The 21,580-nt window shown below is 38.1% G+C and overlaps 2 protein-coding genes across 3 annotated transcripts in view; both read right to left on the bottom strand.

Annotated features, from left to right (window-relative positions):
- LOC140934582 (uncharacterized) overlaps positions 1-21,580 on the bottom strand; it is a 466,993-nt gene that overhangs the window by 324,097 nt on the left and 121,316 nt on the right. The window lies entirely within an intron of this gene.
- LOC140933398 (bactericidal permeability-increasing protein-like) lies at positions 4,836-21,564 on the bottom strand. Of its 2 annotated transcripts, XM_073382948.1 has the most exons (16): positions 21,392-21,564; positions 18,590-18,701; positions 17,025-17,153; positions 15,571-15,644; positions 14,331-14,421; positions 13,578-13,641; positions 13,073-13,136; positions 12,251-12,342; positions 11,572-11,748; positions 10,750-10,809; positions 10,329-10,496; positions 10,060-10,127; positions 7,271-7,313; positions 6,676-6,745; positions 5,829-5,905; positions 4,836-5,347 (listed from the first exon to the last, which is right to left on the bottom strand). In XM_073382948.1, the coding sequence occupies exons 1-16, from the start codon at positions 21,504-21,506 to the stop codon at positions 5,249-5,251; spliced, it is 1,503 nt and encodes a 500-aa protein (XP_073239049.1). In that variant the 5' UTR covers positions 21,507-21,564; the 3' UTR covers positions 4,836-5,248. The 2 variants fall into 2 exon arrangements, with proteins under 2 accessions (XP_073239049.1, XP_073239050.1); XM_073382949.1 differs by lacking the exon at positions 6,676-6,745.

Below are 21,580 nucleotides of genomic sequence, written 5' to 3'. Positions count from 1 at the left end.
GAAAGCTGAAACCGAAAAAGTGGTGTGATCCGTTGTGATGACCCTCTAAGGTTCGCGACCAATCAACACGAAGGGGATCGAAAGTGTCAACAAGACAATAAGACAAATTTCATTGGACACTTTATGAATGACGATAAATCAACATCCTTAAACGGATGCTTTACCCTGAGAGATCAAACCTGAAGAAAAGAAGTTGGAAGAAACGTCTTCAGTGGGAAGCTAAAAGGAAACATGAAGAATCTATTGTTCAATTTAGCTTTTGCTTGCTTTATTTCTGCCTGTTTCTTGTCTGAACGCCAAGGATATCCCAGAATTCGCTTCAGAGTGACTAGTAAAGGGCTTCAATACGGTAAGAATTGAGAGAATAAATTTCTACATGCAATAACGGGAAAAAGTAGCACAAAATGGAACGATTCTAGCTAATTCAAAGGATTCCTTACGTTCTCTCCATCAAAAACTCGTTTCTCGGCTCCGTCTGCGGAGTGGGACTGGTGCATGATTGTCATTTATATATATTTATAAAAAGAATATCATTTGTTGTATATGATGAGTTAGACAAATCTTTAAATTCCATTATGATCGATGAAATATGTTGCCACTTTAGATATTGTTACATCTCTGTTGTGTCGAACACCCCCGTGGATCGCACACGTATTGAAATAATAGTCCTTATTCTATGACAGGCTTGACTAAAAAAGCGGAAAAATCCTTAATACAAGAACACTGTCATTAGCTCGAATTTTTACTGCAATGAATTTAAAGCGTTCGAAACCTTTGTCTTTGATAGTTTCAAAACCACTTATAATATAGTCAGTGTGTATAGCTTGTCAATCAATTGTAAAACATTTCCTCTTAGGCCCGTTTCAAACGTCGTGCTACTGCCGTGCCGAACTCAATTGATCGAATTAAAATCGACTTTAGTACGGCAGTATTGTAGCGCGACGTTTGAAACCAAGTCGTGCTACTGCCGTGTAGCACGGCAAGGCTTGCCGTGCTACACGGCAGTAGCTCGACTTGGTTTCAAACGTCGTGCTACCGCCGTGCCGAACTCAATTTATAAATTATAAATACATTAGAATACATTTAAAAGTTTGCTAAACCGTTTCTTTATTTTTGTGTTTTGTTGCAACAGCCGTTCCATTGGACTGTCATTGTGTGAATTAAATTCGACGTCTGAAACCAAGTCGTGCTAGTGTCGTGCTGCAGTCGAGCTACAGTCGAACCAGCTTAGCACGGCAGTAGCACGACGTTTGAAACAGGCCTTAGTAACAAATTGAGTGGCAGGGATGGTTGGATGCTCTTTTTTTGTCTATTACACGGTTTCGCTTTGCTGCGACCTGCCTTGTCGTGCTTAAAAGAATCGCCTCCTAGGCATCTAGAATGGGTAGAAAGCCGATAATTCTAGAAAGGTAAAAGAGGGGTACAGGCTTGAAAGCCCTCACCACCCCAAGTTTAGTCAAGGCAAAGTTACAGCTCACACGCCCATCCTTTTAAATTAAAGAAGACATCATGGCTGAGTGGTTCGTACCGACAGAGGATCAAAACGCGCAAAATACAGAGCCTGCTTTGAACACCTCATGCAGTTAACGTTTACAGTAAAGCGTTCTAAGAATAATATCGACCCAATGCGATATACCCAATTTCTAAGCTGTGATACACCTCAAAGCGAAAAAGCTTACCTATGAAACATGCTGTTATTTTTCCTAATATTAGGGGACCCTGAAAATTTTACCGTATATAGATATAGACGGTTTGTTGAAAAACCTTTATTAGTTTTCTACGTTTTCCTCCACGTATGTGGAAGCAAAGTAGCGCTATTAAATAGGATTGCCTTCGCATTTTGGAGAGGAGTCAGCCATATTGGCAAAAAAATTTAAATGTGGGTGACCGTAAATCCTAGTTTCCCACGCTGCCGGGGTTAACAGGTAGGGCCAATAACAGCGGGTCTTGGCAGCAGTTACCCTGCGGTTTTTAGAAAACAATAACTTTTCTAAACAGCAAGATAGCTTTTACATTGTGCCGTGGTTCCCCTTTACTAATTTAAAAGCGGATGATTTGATCAATTTCTTTCTTCATTCATTTCCTGTCTTCAAACAGGCACTTCATTAATCTTTTAGTGGATTTCGAAAATATTTGCGTCGATCAAGCAAGTGGTATGAAAGATAATCACGTTTAGAAATAGATAAAAAAAATGAAACAGAGCAGAAGGAGACAAAACTGAACTAAACAAACAAACAAAGAAAAAAGGGAAAAACACGAGATTTTTCCAACGAGGCAGAAAACGAGGACGCGGGCTTCTACTGAGTCTGGGGAAATTCAGTTTACTCCTTAAAGGGGGATTTACACTGTCAAAAACTATTACTGTTTGCCATATTGAATCACCGTCTGGAAAATCAGAGGGCAAACAGTAACGCAAGATAAGGAAAAGAGTGTTTTAATTGATGGTTTTATGAGAAGCGGTCGGAACTCAAATTCTCAAGACCACAGTACATCCTACATCATTCTTCGGTCAGCTCAGATTCTCAAATCTTGAAAAGAAAACAGCATTTTCCTATTCTCTTTATTTTCGTTACTTCACATTTTTTTAACAATAAACATAATATGAAGCTTTGTTATTTTGCATGATTGTAGATTTAAACGGTATACAGGAGCATAGAACTTCATTAAAAACTTCGGCGTTTTTCGGGTATAGAGCAGCCTTGGGTCACCTAACCGAAAAGAAAATTAATCTTATCTTTTGCCTTGTTATAAAAGGAGCTATTGATATAACGAACAATGATTGTTTTCTTAAGAATTAAATAAGATTTCAGATATCAGTTATTATAAACTTTTTAAAGCTTATAATTGGAATTAAATCACAATTCATTGGATTTTTTTTAGCAAGGCTTTGTTCTAAAGCGACTCTTATTTGAAACTGTAACTTACAGTAGAACCTCGGATAACTCGAACTGTGTCTCTTCTCTCTCGGAGTTCACCCCCACTTTTCAGTCATTTTAACTCGGTTAAGGTGGCTGAACACAGTTTTGCGGGTGGTCAGCGGTAACTCGCGTGACGGCGTTTGTTTTAAATAGATGATATTCGTATTCCCCGACGGCCCTGGGACGAGAGACTTCACAGCATGATTGCGAGGCTAAAGCGGGGAACTTTTTGGCAAAAACACAAACAAACATTGGTTAGTCGCGGCTGAATCGCTGCAAAACGATAGTAATGAGCAAAAAACTGCAAAATTTAAAAGCTGAAACCTTACGGGTAAGCTAAAAGGATATCTGTTTCAAAAAACAAAACTGTGGGAAGAGCTGGTCGTACTATCAGCAAAATTTAAAAAGCCACGAAGCCAAAAGAAGAAACAAGAAGTAATCAAGAAAATGGTATATTGTGTCAAAATGTCAATACTCGAATCCTTTTTATATAATTTTATTCTTCTTATTATTCTTTTTCTCTTGTGTGTATCTGTAGTGTGGAGTTTAAACTGCTCAGTATTATCGTCTGTACCAAACTCTGTGTTCAACTGCGTGCACGTTTTTGTACTCTCGCACAGTTGTTATCGAAGATAATGTAACTTAAATTTCAAAATAAACTTCACCTAGTCATCTTTGTTCAAACCGGTTTAACTTCCTTAAAATGCACATGGACTGTGTGCAGAACGCTAAGCCCCGTCCTGATAAGTAATTATCCACTGAATGAGTCGTTTGGTTTACTTCAAATACACAAGATTTTGCATCCCGGCTCTGTTAGAAAATTTCAACTGCATAGTAGGTGTGATAACATCACTGTTATCGCAGGCTTTCGATACTTACATCCATTTCAATAAAAGGTGTTCTTCAAAAAGTTTGAAGGACACTGAAAATTACAATTAAAATGGCTTCGGGGATTTTAAGAACATCTCTGTTTATGTTAAATTATAAACTCGCTCACCAAGCACTCTTCTCATCAATATAATTATGGGTAGGATCGCTGTTTTTCTTAGTAATAGTGAGCATCTTCCTTTTGTTGTTCGAAATAATGATCTCTCAAGTATGTAAGCCCTTCGGAACTTTACAATGTTAAAAATTTTCCTTAAATTCGGCAAAGTCAGCCGCAGTTTTCTCATATTTGTTTGTCCTCTTGGCGTGAAGTTCCCCCCATGAGCCTCGCATTCATGATCAAGGCCTACTCGTCCTGGGACTGTTGGAGAATACAAATACTGCCTATTAGAAAAAACAACAAACATGGTGGCGAAAAACGTAATGGTACACAGAAGACGATTTCTCAAAATCTACTCATTAAAATTTTGTGATATTTGGCAGAAGTTTTACTTTTATCGTATTTTAAATAATGAGAACTTTAAAATGGAAGTTGAACAGACGAATTTTGTGACACATTTAATAATTACAGTACAATTATATTATTGATTATCTTAAAACCCGTCTGTTAAAACTTAGTCAAATAAGTTTCAAATGGTAATGATTAATTATAGTAAGCTGTGTGTAAGTTTATAGAAAAATCTAATGAGCGAATTTTATGTAACCTAAGTAAAAGTGAAATTTTTGAGGTTGTATTCAATCGTTCATGTTGCCATGGAAACTACGAAAACGGCAAATTTTACCTGCCAATCAAAATATTTTATCAGTATATTTTTCACTTGCCGAGTTTCAGCTTGTGAGCTGCAACCTTTCTCTTGCCATAATTTGGCAAATGACATATACTCACAAACTGCCAAAACTGTGGTCAGCCACCTTAACTCGAACTCGGATAACTCGAACTCCTCGCTAACTCGAATTAAATTCCCTTCCCCTTGATCAAATTCAGTCCCTCGATCAAATTCTCGTAACTCCACTCGGATGCCATTCCATTAGGTTTTCTTGTTGTATAATCAAAAAAACGCTAAAACTACTACTACGGAAATTTGATTTTAATTGGTGCAACGAATAGATCACGTTTTATCATAAAATGCTGAAAAAACATTAACTGTCAATTATGAAGATGGCAAATTGAATATTCAATCTACCCCGACAACCCGAACGCCTGCTAACTCGATCTGTTTTTCATTTCCCTTCAGAGTTCGAGTTATTGGGGCTCTACTGTACTTAGTTAACTGGTAAATTTGACCTCAATTACAGATACCATTTCATAGGAGTAAAAATTCCTTCCACAAATATGCAGTTTAACTTGAACTATCTTGCATGCTTAGCAACTACTTTTTGACGCTCATTGATTTCCATTGCAGATGTCATTTCATGGTAGCAAAACTATTTGCGATAAAATTCATTTAAAATACAATTATATTATTCTTTGCTTCCTCGCTTCCCCTCAGACCAGCCTTCTTAGTTGGTGCGTACTTAAAGTCAGTTGCTATGAGGTTGAAGTTCTGTTCAAACAAATCAAAATATTTTGGTTTATTAGACTTGAAAACAGAGGGTCGGTCATTTAAAAGAAGTCTAACCTAAGCTGCAGTTTAAGAAATATCTCTTCTTTAGTGGCTTTTTTTTAAAGTATCTTTCCGAATCTTTCCAGTCTACGCTATATTCTTTCATGGAACGGTTTGATAAAAGCGTTGGACATACTAAAATTGATTAATTGGTTAAAATCTGTTTAAATAACCGACCCAGAGAGTTGCTAACTGCTCACTTAGATAAGCACGTGAGAGCAAGAAGTTTGATCATTTAGCCTCCTATACTCATTCGACGCAAGCATAAGAACAAGAAACAAACATAAACGTAGTAGCAGCTAGTAGCGGTGGAAGAAATAGCATGAAAGGTTCTATTAAATATAGCTGCGAAGGCATGTATGAAGGTAAAGCATGTTATCTCTTAGTAACCTATTTTGCAAAACCGAAAAACGTTCTTTACCTGTCCACGTGTTACTTCCGGGTTTACCAGTTGTACACCGTCTACAACTGGCAAAGGAAAACCTTTCTCACCGATTTCTAAGAAAAACAAAATGAATATGATTGTTAGGTAACAATGACACAGTCAAAGTAAACTAGTGCACCAAAGATCTTATTTGGCGGGGAAAGCTCTTTGACAGATAAAAACACCACGCACAAGTAAAACCGTTGTATATTCTTCAACCACTTTTTTGTGACTCAGCGAGCGTGGAGAAAGCATAGGTATCGACAGTTTTGCTAAAGAAGGTCTGTACTCAAGAGTGCAGATACCACAGGTGCCTTATAATATTGTCTTTCTATCTGAATTTATTGACACAAGTTGCCTCTTACGAGGTTGTAATAAGTATTCATAAAGTGATTAGAAATATCATAAAAAGAACTAGAAAATAAGGTTCGCATAGAACTCCCTCATCAATAGCCCACGTTCGATATATTAAAATCTAACATGGCTCCGAGGCCTCACGGTCGAAATTGCAAATTGTTTACGACTTCATTGTGTCGTAATTCTCAGAAGAGACTTAAGCACAAAGAAAATTAAACAAAATATAGGAAAATGACCAGAAAATCTCGGAGTCATACCATAATTTTAATACATCGAACGTGGGCTATAGAGACGGCGTTATTGTTCTTTTATGTTTGTGCTTTTTAGCCCTAATGTCTCCAATATATCAGCAGAATTCAAAAGTAGTTTTCGTTTAAAACGAGGCAGTGAAGGTGATTTGGCATGAATAGAAGAAGAGGTGTATGTACAAACGGTGCGATTCACGAGCAAAGTTGAACAAAACCAGAGGGGAATATTGGCGTTTTACCATTTAACTGTTTTAGGATGATTGTGTCCGCAAACACATCCAAGGCAATCTGCAGCAACTTCACGTCGATCTGCGTAATGAGACATTGAGCTACTCAGTCAACAACTTTACACAGCAGCGATCTTACAAGCTAGATGTAAAACTTGGCCTGACTTCAGTAAAGTTCACTGACACTTACCTCAGCGAGGTAATGTCATGGCATCACCAGCAATGAACATGCTTACCAAACCAGAGTTATAAGTATTAGTTGATGGTGACTGCTTTGATCTCAATGTTCACTGGATACACTGGTTAATAAATACTAGAATTGTCTTCATTTTTGTGGTTATGTATTGAGTACCCGTATTAAGCTGTCGTTACTCAGAATACTCCAGTGAATAAACTTGTTGTTTACTCGTCGCTATGCATCTTGCCTATCGTTTTTGTTCAGTTATGGTCCATTTTTGTACCAATGCACACTGCCCATCGCCCATTTTTCTATTTTTGGTCTACATTTTCACCATTTAATGGTAAAAGCAACAGTACTGTGGCTGTTTTAGAGGGATGTCTCGTAGTTATCTGGATGGTGTGATATGAGGAAATTTAAGTACTATACCGAGATATCGCCGATACTTGAATTAACCAGGTGAACGTTTATCCTGAAAGAGACAAAAAATAATGTTACCATCTTAACCAACTGAGATCAACTATTACAAAATGCCAATTTGTAACAAATATCTTCGACAGGAAATGATTTTTTGACCGTTGCAATGCTACATTCATCTTGAGTGTCAATTTTCATCTGATTTCTTGGTACATGAAAGCCAAACCCAGACCCCGAGGAACTGAATGTCCCACAAGTAACTAACATTGATAACTACCCAATCTTGCGGGAAGAGATCGAAGCAGCTGTGAAATCGCTTAAGAAGGGAAAATCTCTAGGGACAGATAATATCTCCGGGGGAGATGGTCTAGGCAAGAGGAAATGCCGTGATCAGCGCCTTACATAAAATCTGCAATAAGATGTGGCAGGGAGGAGAATAGACTATACCATGGACCCAGTCTCTGATCATTACCCTTTCCACAGAACTATCGTACAATCAGCCTGATTGGCCACCCAAGTAAAGCCATACTGAAGGCGCTATTAAACAGGCTGAAGCACAAGGCAGAAACAATCATTGCAGAAGAACAAGCAGGCTTCAGACCAGGACGCAGCACTACAGAACAGATCAAATCTTAGGACATTGCGTGATAAATCCAACATCAACAAGACCTCTAACACGTCTTTATTGATTTTAAAAAGGCGTTTGACAGAGCATGACATAAAGCCCTGATAGCAACCTGATCCAAGTCATTGAGGTCCTCTACAACAAGGCCACTGGTACATCCAACCTTAATGGTGGTATAGGAGACTGGTTCAAAAGCACATTCGGAGTCAGACAAGGCTGTCTGCTCTTACCCCACTCTTTTAAACATCCTTCACGAGAGAATTATGAATAACGCACTAGAAAATCACAAAGGAAGAGTCAGAGTCAGAATTGGTGACAGAACAATCACCAACTGGCCGCTCTTGTGGATCACCTGGATAAGACCTTTTCAGCCTTTGGCATGGAAATTAGTGCAGAGAAGTCCAAACTGATGACCAACAACACAAACCGCATCAGCATTGACATCAGGGTCAACAAGGTTAACAGTTTTAAATATATGGGCGCAGTCGTCATAGACCAAGGTTCCACGCCTGAATAACTGTCCAGAATTGCACAAGCAACAGCAACACTAGCGAGACTGAAAACCATCTCATAACGATAAGCATATTTCTCTTAGCTCACAGATTAGACTTATGCGCTCCCTGTTTGTCTCAGTCCTGTTGTACGCCTGCGAAACCTGGACATTGACAGCGAACATCCTGAAGAAATGGTAGGCCATTAGGAAACTGCTTGGCATCTCATACAAAGACCACATCACCAACGACGCAGTCAGAGACAGAATCAGGCAAGCCATCGGGCCCTGTAATGACATCTTAACCACGGTAAAGAAATGGAAATTGAAGTGGTTCAGTGGGCATGTATCAAGGTCAGTACTGCTTGCTACGACAATTTTACAAGGAACAGTGCAAAGAGTGAGAAGAAGAGGCCGACAAAAGAAGGGTTTGGAGAATAACACCTCATCAATGATTGGCCAGGGTTAAAATTTTCCCACGCCCTAAGATTATCTGACAAAAAAAAAAAGATTAAATGGGGGGAAAGGGTTGCTAGGTCCGTGGCGTCCCCATGATGACTACAGGATAAGTGCAAAGATAGGTGAAAGCCGAAACAAGTGATTTTTAGATTTTTTTTGTTAGTAGTCTCTCTTGCAATTTTAATCGCTTGTACGTGCCGGTTGCTTTCATCGTTCATGAACAGCGCTTGCTGGAGTACTAAAAAATGTCGCGCGTATCAAACGCTTTATAAGATTACACATCGTTATAACTGAAACCATTAAATAACAAAAAAAAAAAATAATAATAAATTCGTTATTATGTTGAAGGGTAACTCTATTAAAGTTCATTCAAACACTCGACCACACACTGACAGCTCGCACTAGAAATGAGAACCGGCTGGCCGTATGGGTGATTTTGGAATTTTTTTGAACGGTTTCCCTAAAATCCCACGATTGATCGTCCTGAATATTGACTAAGTGTAATTTGTCTTGAAAAATTGTGAAATGCCGCATTCTGTCCGAGGTTCGTATGATAAATAGAATTGTTTCACCTCAGATGTGATGTATATTAAAAGAGTATGAAAGGTTGGTTTACACAAACCTAGATTTGTTGGCAAGAATTTGTAAAGTAAACCTGTCGAACGCAAAAAAAATTCGGCCTGATTTGTTTTCCAAGAATTTGTTTTTGAGGCCTAATCTACTGTGATCAAGAGCCATTATGGCTCTTGAATGTGATCGAACATGTTTGCTATTTTTTGGGTGTACATATAAGGCTATCAACTCGATGTAAGATGTTTCACTCCAAAATAACTTCGCCTTTCCCTCAAAAGTCACATGAATGTGCCCTTAAGTTAACCGATTTGTGGATTACAAGTTTATTGTTTGATTTAAATTATAAATTTATTAATGGGAGCTTCGCTTTTAGCCCTGGCTAAATCTATATATTAGAGACGACAGAGCACTGGGTTCAAATTTACTCCAACCAAAAAGAGATTAACTCATCTCAGCTTCCAATATTAGAGCTAGTGTTGAAACCCGCCCTCTCAAGCTACACAATTTACTCCAATTCTCTCCCCCCTAGTTAGAGATTATTCCTTGCATTTTCATTCCGGAGTATGGTTCATCGAGAGTGTTTTTAACAGAATCAAATGTTTCCTTGGGACACTTCAACAATTTTTAAGTGGGTAGGAAAATGTTTCTACATACTTGATCGAATCCACTTGTCCTGTAACATTATTGCCTTTCACAGCAATTTTTACCAGGGAAGAAATGTTCTGAGAAGAAACAGATTATGAATATCAATGCAAAGGCAGCTACATTGAGTTAACTTCGCCTGATCACTTGTCAGACGACTAAGACATCTGTCAAATGCGTAGTTGTAGATGCACTCGACGGTTAACGTGTTTTATTAGACTTCCTCTAATGTGCGAGCTAAAAGATTTCTTTATTGCAACGAAACAGCTCAACTCTCTTACCGCTCCCATAGTGAAGGTATATACAAAAGATCCATTTTCCAACTGCACGTAGACATCCACATTGCCGTTGATTTTGAGGCCGACCCCATCCGAGGATGACGATACTGTAGGACGCTGGGTGGAATAGACTTTCAAATTTATTGGGCGGTTTGGGTACACCTTATAAAGCTAGTGAAGAAAGAATGAAATAGACACAAATCGTTTTGTGGAAATGTAAATTAATGTCCTTTTCGTTCCGAAAAATACCGAGTTTCTTGTTCCTCGACTTTCAAAAGGAATCAACTTCTTTTGTAACAGGAACATTTCCTCCACAATACATAGGAGTTACGGGTGAGAATTTTTGATTTGCCGTAAGTTAAACCACATTTCCATTTTATGTATAGATGTGATGTTGGGGTCAATCTCAAGTTATAATGCTTACCTTGGGTATGATCAATCTAAACGTCTTCGTATTCAAAGGATAGGAGAAGTTTGGAGGAAGCTGCAAAGGAAACAATTTTATTTGATACTTGGGTTTTCGTTTTAACTTATGGTTCTTTCTTCTACGACGCTTTTAAAACAGTGCATCATATAATGGTGTATATCATCAAGATGGCAGTTGCATTTTCTTTTTAATTTTTTTTAGAAATGTTGTTACCGAAAAGTCTTAGCCGAAGGCCAACCCTCGGGACGATAAGAGGAGGGATTGTCCCCGAATAATGAATGAATTTCTCCACTATTTTAAAACTACTTTTAACAACACTGCCGTTATATGTAGGTCTTATCCGAGAGTGGCTTCTTATTTACTTCTTCCCCACATTTAGCAAAATTTGGTGACAGTTAAACATGAAGTCACAAGAGGCAAAAAACCATTTACAGCAGTATCGAAAACAGCAAATGTTTAATTGCAACAAATTCAAGATCTAACAGTTATAGTGTATGATTTTTTTAGTTTCAACACTATTTTGATAAAATTTGAATTTTCCGTTAACTCCAACATTGTTGACGTCACAGGTCTAACTGCGTCATCTTCTTTATCGTTTACATGATGTTAATAACCTTACCAAAAGTTACGCATTCAGAGTTAATCTTTGCATGATACCACTTTACAACACTAAAGAGACAAATCCACCATCTACGCATAGGTGAGGGTACGAATTTGCTTAAATATATATCCAAGCGTTAACAACTACATGCAGCTACCATAACGGAGAATTCTTTTCGATTCGGTTAAACCATAGTATTTGTATTCGGTTCAACTTACCATTGACGGAGTAACAGTTTCGTTTAGAATTCCAGCCTCTTGATAAACGAGCCCAGCCGTGTTCACAACATAGTCTGTCAACCAAATATATGCCATCTTGTCGGATTCTGATTCGGGTGGGAGAGGCGTTGGACTAAAGGGCGCCTCTTTGGGAGTGATCGCTGAAAAAAACTCGCCCTTTGAAGACAATTAATAGAACATTACACAATTGTACATTTTTTTTCCTTTTTGGATCTTGTATTTTGTGTTTAGTATCATGTAATTATGTCTGAAATTCAGTGCGTGCATGCATGTAAATATTTTTAGCTTGTGGAAATTCAGCACTAAGGAGGTCATGAGTTCGTTTTTTTTTTCTTAAAAAACTTTGTCGAGTTGACAAACAGTTGCAGAAAGTCATGCGATGACGCATTTTACGAGCATTTTTCTACGGTCGTGCTTTAAAATTCAGCTCACACACAGGGAGTTGACCACTCCACTAGGGAGAATTCTAGGGAGATAGGATAGCTGAGCGCAACCTGTTTACTAACATTTTTTATCTATATTATTTCTTTTAATGTTCTGTTTACGCTCAGAAGAAGAGAAACTCTTGAATATCCAGTCAATCTTACTAAATTAGATTTAATATGTCCAGTCTGATATGCCCTCCAAAATTAGCACGTCCGGGTCAAATGATACTCACCTTAATGAAAACGTCGGCATACGATTCAGTGAAGTTGGGACTTGAAACCAACGAGTAGTTTATAACGGCAAATTTGTCGATTTGCTTTTTAACTACGAAAAATCATATCAACTTTATTGAGATACGTTGTCTGCAGGAGCACCTTTCCGCCCTAATATAAAAATATTTTCTCCCCCCTTTTTTTTAATTGTCGAAAATCATTTCATAAGGATAAGGGAACTAGAAGTTTTTGTCTCCATGATCATAATTGTGTCAATTGATGAAAAACATCTTTCTTTACAAGTAAGCAACAACATTAACGTTACGGAGATTTGAACTTATTTTTACTGCAAATGGTAAACGTCATATTCATGTTGACAACTTCTCAAATGCTCTAAATAATTCTCATGAATAAACCTGACATCTAACTCCTTATTTTTGATTCGATGTAATGAAGTGGAATGAATAGCAAGGGACACTCAATCGTCAGCAAATCTTATTGTCTTTGTTTTTTAAATAATCTAGATAAGAACTTGAAAGGTCTCTAACAAAGAAGGCACCAATTGTGAAGGAACCAAGCCAGTGTATACTTAAAAACTCTTGATGGTGAATTTTGATGTCGCTAAAATGGTTTGGTGTTGTTTTACGTAAACTGGTGCGTCGTTTGGGCTTAACGGACAAGTACCTTAAATTGACTCATGATGAGGTCCATTAGATTTCCCGTCATGTCATTTCTTCTAACATGCACTTTTACCATGTGCAAAGTCTATAACCAAAACTCCTTTTTTTCTTTTTCGAGTATGTTCGAGCGTGTTTTTCAAGTGTTTAATAATTTAGACCCACCTGGAAAGGTTGAAAGCGATTTTTCAGCATTGGTGTTTATGAGATCTGATGTTTCTTGACAAAGCTGAGAAAGAAAGGATAGAAATTAGGAAGCTGTTAAATAAGCAACAACGACGAAGACGGCTACAAAAATAATGTCACTTAAAAAGAGAATTCGCGCTGCTTCTACCTTTATCTCGTTTAATTGGGCAAATAATGGCGAATTTTTCTGGAGTTGAATTCTGAAGGACTGTATCAAATTTCAGGAAAAGAAAATTGTTGTCTAATTGTGTTCACGTCCTCCACAAAGCGTGAAAATAGGAAGTTTCACTTTGTAGGCGTGCATCGAAGGCGAAGACATGTAAAAAAATGCGTGACGCACGTGCAAAGTTGTTTTTTTTTTGCCAATCAAAACCTGCTGCTCTTTTGCCGTTCTTGTTGCAGTCGCCGACATATTTCCTTACGCTTCTTAGTGTCTCATGATGTCTCACTTCTTAAGTGATCGAAATGTACTATTCCTTCTCACCTTATCCTGTAACGTCCCTTTTATTTTACCACCAACGTACTTGTCATAAAGGTTGTAAAGCCAACTGGACACAAGCAAAAAACAAAATATCAGGTCATTTGTCCTAGCGCAAGGCCGAGAGGTAACAACAAACCAGACAAAGAGTGTTGCCAGCACTAGGGTATGCAAACAGGGAAAAGCGGGTTGAAAGACATCGTCTTGACCATTGGTATATTCCGCCCATACAGCGGTTTAAAGTGTCCACGATGCAAGCTAGTTGAAGGAACCCATTCTCCTCCCGTGGTCCTCGTGTTCTTCGTAGCGAGGGAAGGCCTTCGTATGGGGACAAGGGTTCAGAAATCGGCCATCCCATTTTAAGAGAGATCAATTAACCACGGGTATACAGGGAGGGAGACCGGAAGTCTCTTCAACTTTTCACCAAAAATAAAATAGGCGGGAGTTTGGGGAAATGTTACGAGAGACTTCCGGTCTTCTTCCCTCTAAGCTCGTGGTGGATTGTCTCCCATGCCTAAGAGATGTGTCTAAAGCGAGAAATTGTCATTAATTTGATACTACTACAGCAGTCAATGAAAGCAGTTACACAACGACATGGTTAAAGACCCTTTAATGTAAACAACGACAAAGAAGAAACAGAAAGGGACTAGTCGTTCTCTAGAGATAGCTGAAGCGGAGATGTAGGATTCTGACAAATGTTGTGCTGACTGCATGTTCGTGATACTAAATCAGTGAAGGAGAATCAGTGTGTTCATTCACCTTGCACCACCATGAAAGTGAATTTTAACGCTTCCTATTGAACTGGAACAGCCAGCAGCAGAAATGGTAGGATGGCCAGTGGTATCAACACCTAATACAAATACAATAAAAGGATGAAAAATTATGAAAAAGTGAATACCAAAGACATTTGCAACCAGTGAATCACTAGGTTGTTTCCTGTACTTATATCATTCAGCTTAGTGACGCAATCGAGAAATAAAAACTGGTATTTTTTTAAAGTTCACTTAAGGTGCAATGGATGCCTCAACCCCTTCCTGAATTTGATGCAAGTTCTGAAGAAAAATTGTCGTACATGGATTCCGAACTGGCTTTTCCTAACAAGCATAAGGTTTGTTTACTTTTGAGCTAATATCCTTCCAAATCCGCTTTGACGGATTGTGCTCGCAAAAGAAGCGTAGTATATCACAAGCTAGACTGCAAAACAGTCGGTTTTTTCCTCAAAATCAGTAAAGAAATCGGTAACGCGTGGCGTAAGAGTCTTATGCGCGCGAACCGCGCGAGCCTCACACCCCCGTAGGGCGTGTGAGGCGAGAGAGAAAAAAAGTATTTTTTAGCGTCTCTCCCCAGTCTCGCTCTCTGTTTTCAGCCTCGTTCCTCACCTTTTGTTTGACTGCTCGCGCGCACTTGAATACGCAAAAATACGGACCGTTTTGCAGTCTACTAAATTTCGTACAGTAAAAACTCCTTGATACCTATGCAAAAATACAGGTAAATGGCAAACACATTTACTGTATTCATCAAATAGTAACTTTACTAGCGCGTAATTCATTATATCTATCTATGTCTTGCAAAGTATTTGCAGTAGACGCCATCTCGGGGTAATCGAGATGCGCATGCGTCGAGTCCTGTGGGTCACTTCCTGTGGGATGCAGGCCCCATAAATGTGACAATAAGGAGACAAAAAAAGTGATTTAGTCACTTAAATTTGCATGTGACACTGATTTAGAGCTAAAACATGGCTGTTTGATCAATCAATTTTGTGCTATAGACCTTGCCAAAAGTGCAAATTACGTTAGCAGTGCGTTTTCGGAAAACAGTTGAAAATTATGCTAGCTAATTATGCCAAAAATTATGCTGGCATAATATCAAAGCCTACTTCCAAAGCGCATTTACCCTGCGTTCATTTTTTCATCAATTGTAAGAAGGGGTAAGAAGGAGAAATGGGGCCATAAAGACAATAAAAGTTCTAACATTTCCAGTTTTTACCAAATGAACTCACCCAATTTTGTTTTTAAGGTTACGGTCAGACCATTCACATCTAGATCAAAGCTTCCGCTGTCACTAATATGGGGCCTAGAAAAGAAAAAATTAGTATGTGTAATCAAATGGTGACCAGTGAAATTATTCCCTAATTTATCGGGTATACCATTTGATTACCTATTTTATGATGGGGGACGAATTACGTTCGCAGTCGTGGATTTTTGACGTGCCTATCCTGGATTTGTCGTAACGACCAAGAACTCCACTCTCTCAAAAAATACTTGTTTATACAATCCTTCTTGCTGTGTTCTTTCGTGTGTTTCGGTTTTCTAAAACTTGCCTTAATGCCCTGACATCTCCATTCATAACATTTTAAAACTTCGTCGCCATCTTGGCACTGAGACGCACAGCAGGTTCTCATGGCAATTTTGTAATTTCACATGTGAAACTATAATTAACGCTGAAATTTCTTGTCAAAATTAAGGAGTAATTCGTCACCCATGATAAAGGAGCTGTCTAAGGCTTTTCTCATTTTCCCTTTTCTTTCTCTCTTATGATAATAATAATAATAATAATAATAATAATAATAATAACAATTAATAATAGTAATAATATTAATAATAATAATAGATATATTCAAAAAGGCCTTGTTAATATTCACAAAGGCATAAAAGAAACGCTATTTTATTTCCTTTTTTAGTTTTAATCACAAATAAACAGTTAACTCACGATAACTCGGACCAAAGTCGATTTCCCTTCGATTTCCTTCATAAATTTAGTGTAATTTTACCCTCGAAACTCGAACTTTCCTCTAAATCGAAGTAATTTTTGTTTCCTTTATAATTTTACCCTCGATAACTCGAAGTTCCTGCTTAATCGAAGTAATATTTGTTTCCTTTGAGACAATTTCTATATAATTTTACCTTCGATAACTCGAACCATGCTTTAAGCGCGTGACAGGTCAGAAAGAAAAAGCAACAGCGCACTGAAGTCCGAAACTTTGAATTTTTCTATAAAACAAGAGTGTCAATTCTTTGTCTTTACTTTTATGTCACTCCAGTTCAAATTCAGTTTCCATTCCTGTATATTAATCAAGCTTTGTTGCTTAATTTTTTTCAAAATATCAATCTATAATATCTTGCTGTGTAAATGTGAAGTGTGCATGATACTTGCATCCCCCCTTCCATTTGCCAATTTCCTTATTTCCGTTCATTTGATTCGAACTCCTGAGAACTCGAACTCAGTCCTGGTAACTCGAACGTTTTTCAATTTTCCTACAAGGTTCTTGTTATCGGAAGTCGACTATATTATTGTAGCTTAATGCATTGTTTCTCTCTTTATAAAAAAAAACAATATTTATGGTGGAAAATAGCTTTGTTTTCCTTGAAAATAGTTTTTAATCGAAATGAATTGTAATTAGGTTTTGATAGTTTGGTTTTTTGTATATGAAAAGTTGTTGTTAATGTGCGTTACCAGTGGTCCTTTCTGTAGTGCCAGTTCCCGCTCAAAGAAGCTGAGGCGTCAGAAATCTGGAGCTGAAGACCAATGCCAGCAACTGTCTTGAACGTAGACGAAGGAATTGAAAGAGAGTTAAAGTGTACGCTGCAAGACGAGAAAAAATATTTATAAACATCTAATTATGAAAAAGGAAAAATTGAAAATTTGATGCTAATAAATATCTTTAAGAACCTCAGAGATCAAACAATCTTGCGAAGATTTATGTCGGAGAGGCTATTCATCCTTGAACTACTTGCATAAAAGAAGTTCAAACACAACAGTGAAATGCCTAAATTTGAAATGAACGTTACCGGAACGATATCGGAGGGTGTTCGGATAGATCAAGTACTGGAAGGCTCGTTGATGAACTCTAAGAACGAATGGAATTATTTCCGCGTCCCACGCGCGGTAGTCGCACGTGACAAGGTAAAATAGAATACACCATGTTGGCTTACATGACACTGGCGAACACGCAGACTATTTCAGTGCATCTTACATGAAGATTTTATTGACTGACGAGGCTCGAAGAGCGAAATATATTTCGAGGTTTTTAAAACTTCTAGAACATTTTTATTCTTACATTTTACTGACATTTTATATACGTGCGTCGAATGTGGTAAAGACATGATGTCTTATTTTGCAAGTAGTTCAAGTTATTCGAACACATTCCTAATCTCGGCATTTACACTTTCTCAAAAACCATTCATCCTTGTTTTTTTAGGATAAGAAAACTGATTAATTGATTGATTTATTGGAGTCTAGAAGGAAAAGGCCATTCGTGAGACACCATTATGGCGGCTTGAAAGTTACACAAGGAGCTGTGGGTACTCTTACAAATTTGGGTCTCATCACGAGTTCGCGAACAACAATTTTCAGTTTCACGAGTCACGAAACAAATATTTACGTTTTCACGTTTCATGAAAATAGAGGTCGTGCAAAATGCCAAAAACGCTCCTCGCTAAACGTTAGTCCCATTTTGCAAAACAGAGTGCTTCGATTCTATTTTAGCCACTAGAGTTTCATGAACCTTCTGAAAAACGCGTATACACGCGGCTATAAATTCCCTAAGAAAGCCAGCTATTGGTGGGTCTGAAGGCACTGAAGTTTGAAGTTACATCAAAAGACTCGAAAGTGAAGTTAAATCAAGCCACCAGATGCTAGTCAAGGTCATTTGGCCAACTTAACGATTTATTGTCTTCGATTGATCTTCAATGTACGTGTAAATAATGGAGGATTTTGGCGGTTCAGGTTTCACGGAGTGGACTTCAATCGCGATTCACGTAATAGTTTCTCAGTACATCACGATAAGCGGACTCCAGAAATGGTGTACCACGGCGTAACGAAAATAAGCTTGCCCCCCTCTTCTCCGGGTACTCGTGGTTGCACCTCAAAGACCAATATTCCAATTCCATCTGGACTGGTAGATGAAGAACCACTCTGTGGATGTGCCACCACTGAATCGTTATTTATCTATTTATTAATTCATTTTTTTATTTAACAGGTTAAAAAGTTTATTTAATTAGGTTTAATGAGTTATGCACCTTGAAAGCGAGTAGGAGACATGACCAACAGGTGTATCAGCATCGCCATTTATATCAGGAACAACAGCTGTCTTCACTTTCTCGTTAAGAAGTTGAACAGCTATCGAGTCAACTTTAAAAAAATAATAGAATGCATTAAATACTTTTTGGTACATTAACATCAGCTTGCCTACGAGTAGCCATGCTCTCGGAGGGTTCACGCAGGCCAATCAACGACGCAATGGATTAGACAATGCAATAACACATGGCTTCTCAATGATGCCGACGTATCTTTGTCTGTCGCAAATACTTGGACGTTCGCAAGTTAATCATAGACCCTTAAAATTTGTCTACGATTACGATTATGGAATTCCAAGCCAGTTTTGAGCCGGAAACTCTCACTCTTTGTTGTGCAGCACTTGAGGAGACGGAAGAGATAAAATATCTGTGACAGGCAATTAGCTGTGACACGGGAACTTTGTTTGAAAAATTGTATACTCGCGTAATCAAATGAAACGATCCCTTAAACTCACCAGAAGTATCACCCCAGGGAAAGAGGAACAACAGCAGCAACAACAACAACAAAAATAACAACAACGACCTTGACGACCAATATCATTATCATTATTATTATTAATGATTATGATAATAATAATAATAGTAATTTATAATAACAATGATGATAATGATAATAATAATAACAAAGGCATTAAGCTATACGGTATAAAATTACAGCACTGCTGATTTGGTTGTGTCGGAAATAAAAGCTACTTATATTGTGTTAGAATTCAAGAAAGCCAGCTATTGATTAATAAGTTCTAACAAAAAACTAAAACCAACTAACCCAAACTGAATCTTACTAAGAAATAGATTGGAAAAACTATGTAAGCGATACAATAGGTAGTTTTTACGATTTATGCTTTTACTGTGTGGTTCAAAGTGGGTGGTCGTTGTAAACCTAATTAATGGCGAATACATGTTTATTGTTTCCGGTCAAGGCTAACAAAAGTGGCTTTTGTGTTCAGGTGTCCTTTGCAGACAGAGGAGGTCGTTGGAATGTCAAAAATATGCAGCATAGCTCTCATGGCAGGCTTTCCAAAGGGAAGGAAAGAGGGAATTCGGGCCCATGAGAAAAATCTCCTATCCCAACACCTGCCAAGTAGGCAAACAGCAGCATTAGAGACGAGGCAATGAAATGCATCAGCCTTTCATTCGTCACGTAACGACTCTTGAGTGAAGCTAAAAATAGCACTGGGCAGTTGCGTGTGGGTTTATAGTCAGTGTCGCGTTTATTGGAATTACTTTTTTGTCTTTCCAGTGTTTATAGTGCTTACAAAAATATTACACTTGGTCCCAACTCAAGTACAAGCAATTACATGCTGATAATTTCATTTGTTTGCTGCGTGTCGTAAAGTATGAGTATTTTCCAAAACGTGTTCAACAGATTTGAAGAAGAGATCACCACTCCACCTCTTTCACACCAAATTTCGATACCTTTAAAATATAAGAGGGAGAGATTTTGCCGCGGCAATCCACCGAATGAATTAAGCAGTACATGGAGATTTATACTCTCAAATATACAAAGAATGAGGAAAAATCCGGCAGCAAATGATGAATTTGGGATAAGGGGCGGACCATTAGAAAAGTTATGGGGAGGGTCAGTGGAAAATTTTTGAGCGGCAGGAATTTTTTTTCGTTATCAAATTCCTTGTATGAATTTTTTTGGGGCTGTAGCATGAATATTTTTTAGGGTTAATTGGCGTGCATGAATTTTTTTTCATTTAATTTTGCCTCGCGCGAATATTTTTTTTTGTGCTTCGCGTGCGCCCCCACCCCCCCCCATAAGTTTTCTAATGGTCTATCCCTAAAGAAGCATCTTCTCCATGATGACGGGTTATTTTCCGACTCGTCTTTCAGTAGTGCACCACAGGTATCCCAAATCCACAGTGTGAGGCACTCATGTAATGCAAACATGCAACTTGTCTCGCAACATTGCTACTAAACGAGTTGAATAGTGATGTTGCGCGTTTTAAATTTACCACCCACATCAAACCTGTCTTGCCACAAAAATCAGGTTGTTAACAGGTTTAAAAGAGGATGGTAAAACGCGCAACATTGCTGTTCAATCCATTTTTTAGTCTCCCACCCAGCCGTTTTTGTCTCGTCACGCAACGCTCCTCAAAACGGCTGCGAGGGAGTTGCAAAACACTAAGTTGCACTTTTTTGTTGCCCGTGTGGGAAGAGGAAAAATTCGATTTATTGTGCAGAAAGAACTACTATAAACTTGCTAGTGCTATACATTGTGTGTGCTTTTCAGACAAGACAAAATATAGCTAACCTTGTTTTTTTTTTCTTTCTCTATGATAAGCTATATAAGACAGTACAGCGAATTATTTTTGGAATTTTTACGTTTCCCTCATGACCCTATATATCTACACCTTTTGTACTGTTGCTGCATATGTACGAGTATTTATCGGTAACAAGCGCCCGCACATAGTTAGGATACCTGTGAGTGGACAAGTCCCTGCAGGCATTGCAAAACCGAAATGTTGTATCGATTACCAGCCGCTGTTCGGGCGGAAATCGAGCCTATTTTCCCCACTGTTCCACACATTTATTCGATAGTCAGAAACGTGTAAGGTCAATGATCCTGCATTAAAATAGGAAGCTATCGCATCAATAAATGACATTCTAAAATAAACAAGTGCTTATACTGAATGAATTTATAAAATGAAAGCGTCTCCTCTGAGACTAACAGAGACTAAGTTATCAGTGGTCATCAAGGTCACGTATTGTTTTGTAAACCAGATGAAGGGGACTTACCATATTGCAGAGCTTTGTCAGTAACACGAAGGCGAATACCGGGATTTATAGCTTGTGCCAAAACCAAGGAAATAGCGAGAAGCCCAAGCAATAACGGTATTACCCTGTATTTCATGCTGATAACTAGCAAACGAGAGTTTTAGCGAACCAAGTGAAAGCTGAAACCGAAAAAGTGGTGTGATCCGTTGT

The sequence above is a fragment of the Porites lutea genome, chromosome 4, assembly GCF_958299795.1.
Source record: "Porites lutea chromosome 4, jaPorLute2.1, whole genome shotgun sequence".
Lineage (NCBI taxonomy): Eukaryota > Metazoa > Cnidaria > Anthozoa > Scleractinia > Poritidae > Porites > Porites lutea.
This window is presented reverse-complemented; position numbering and strand designations above follow the sequence as displayed.

Excerpts from the sequence above, each read along its gene's own strand:
- LOC140933398 (XM_073382948.1), bottom strand. The coding sequence starts at position 21,506 with ATGAAATACAGGGTAATACCGTTATTGCTTGGGCTTCTCGCTATTTCC. Across the intron at positions 18,702-21,391 it reads TGACAAAGCTCTGCAATATG|TTGACTCGATAGCTGTTCAA; the intron begins GTAAGTCCCCTT and ends ATTTTTTTAAAG. Across the intron at positions 13,137-13,577 it reads AAGGGACGTTACAGGATAAG|CTTTGTCAAGAAACATCAGA; the intron begins GTGAGAAGGAAT and ends TTTCTTTCTCAG.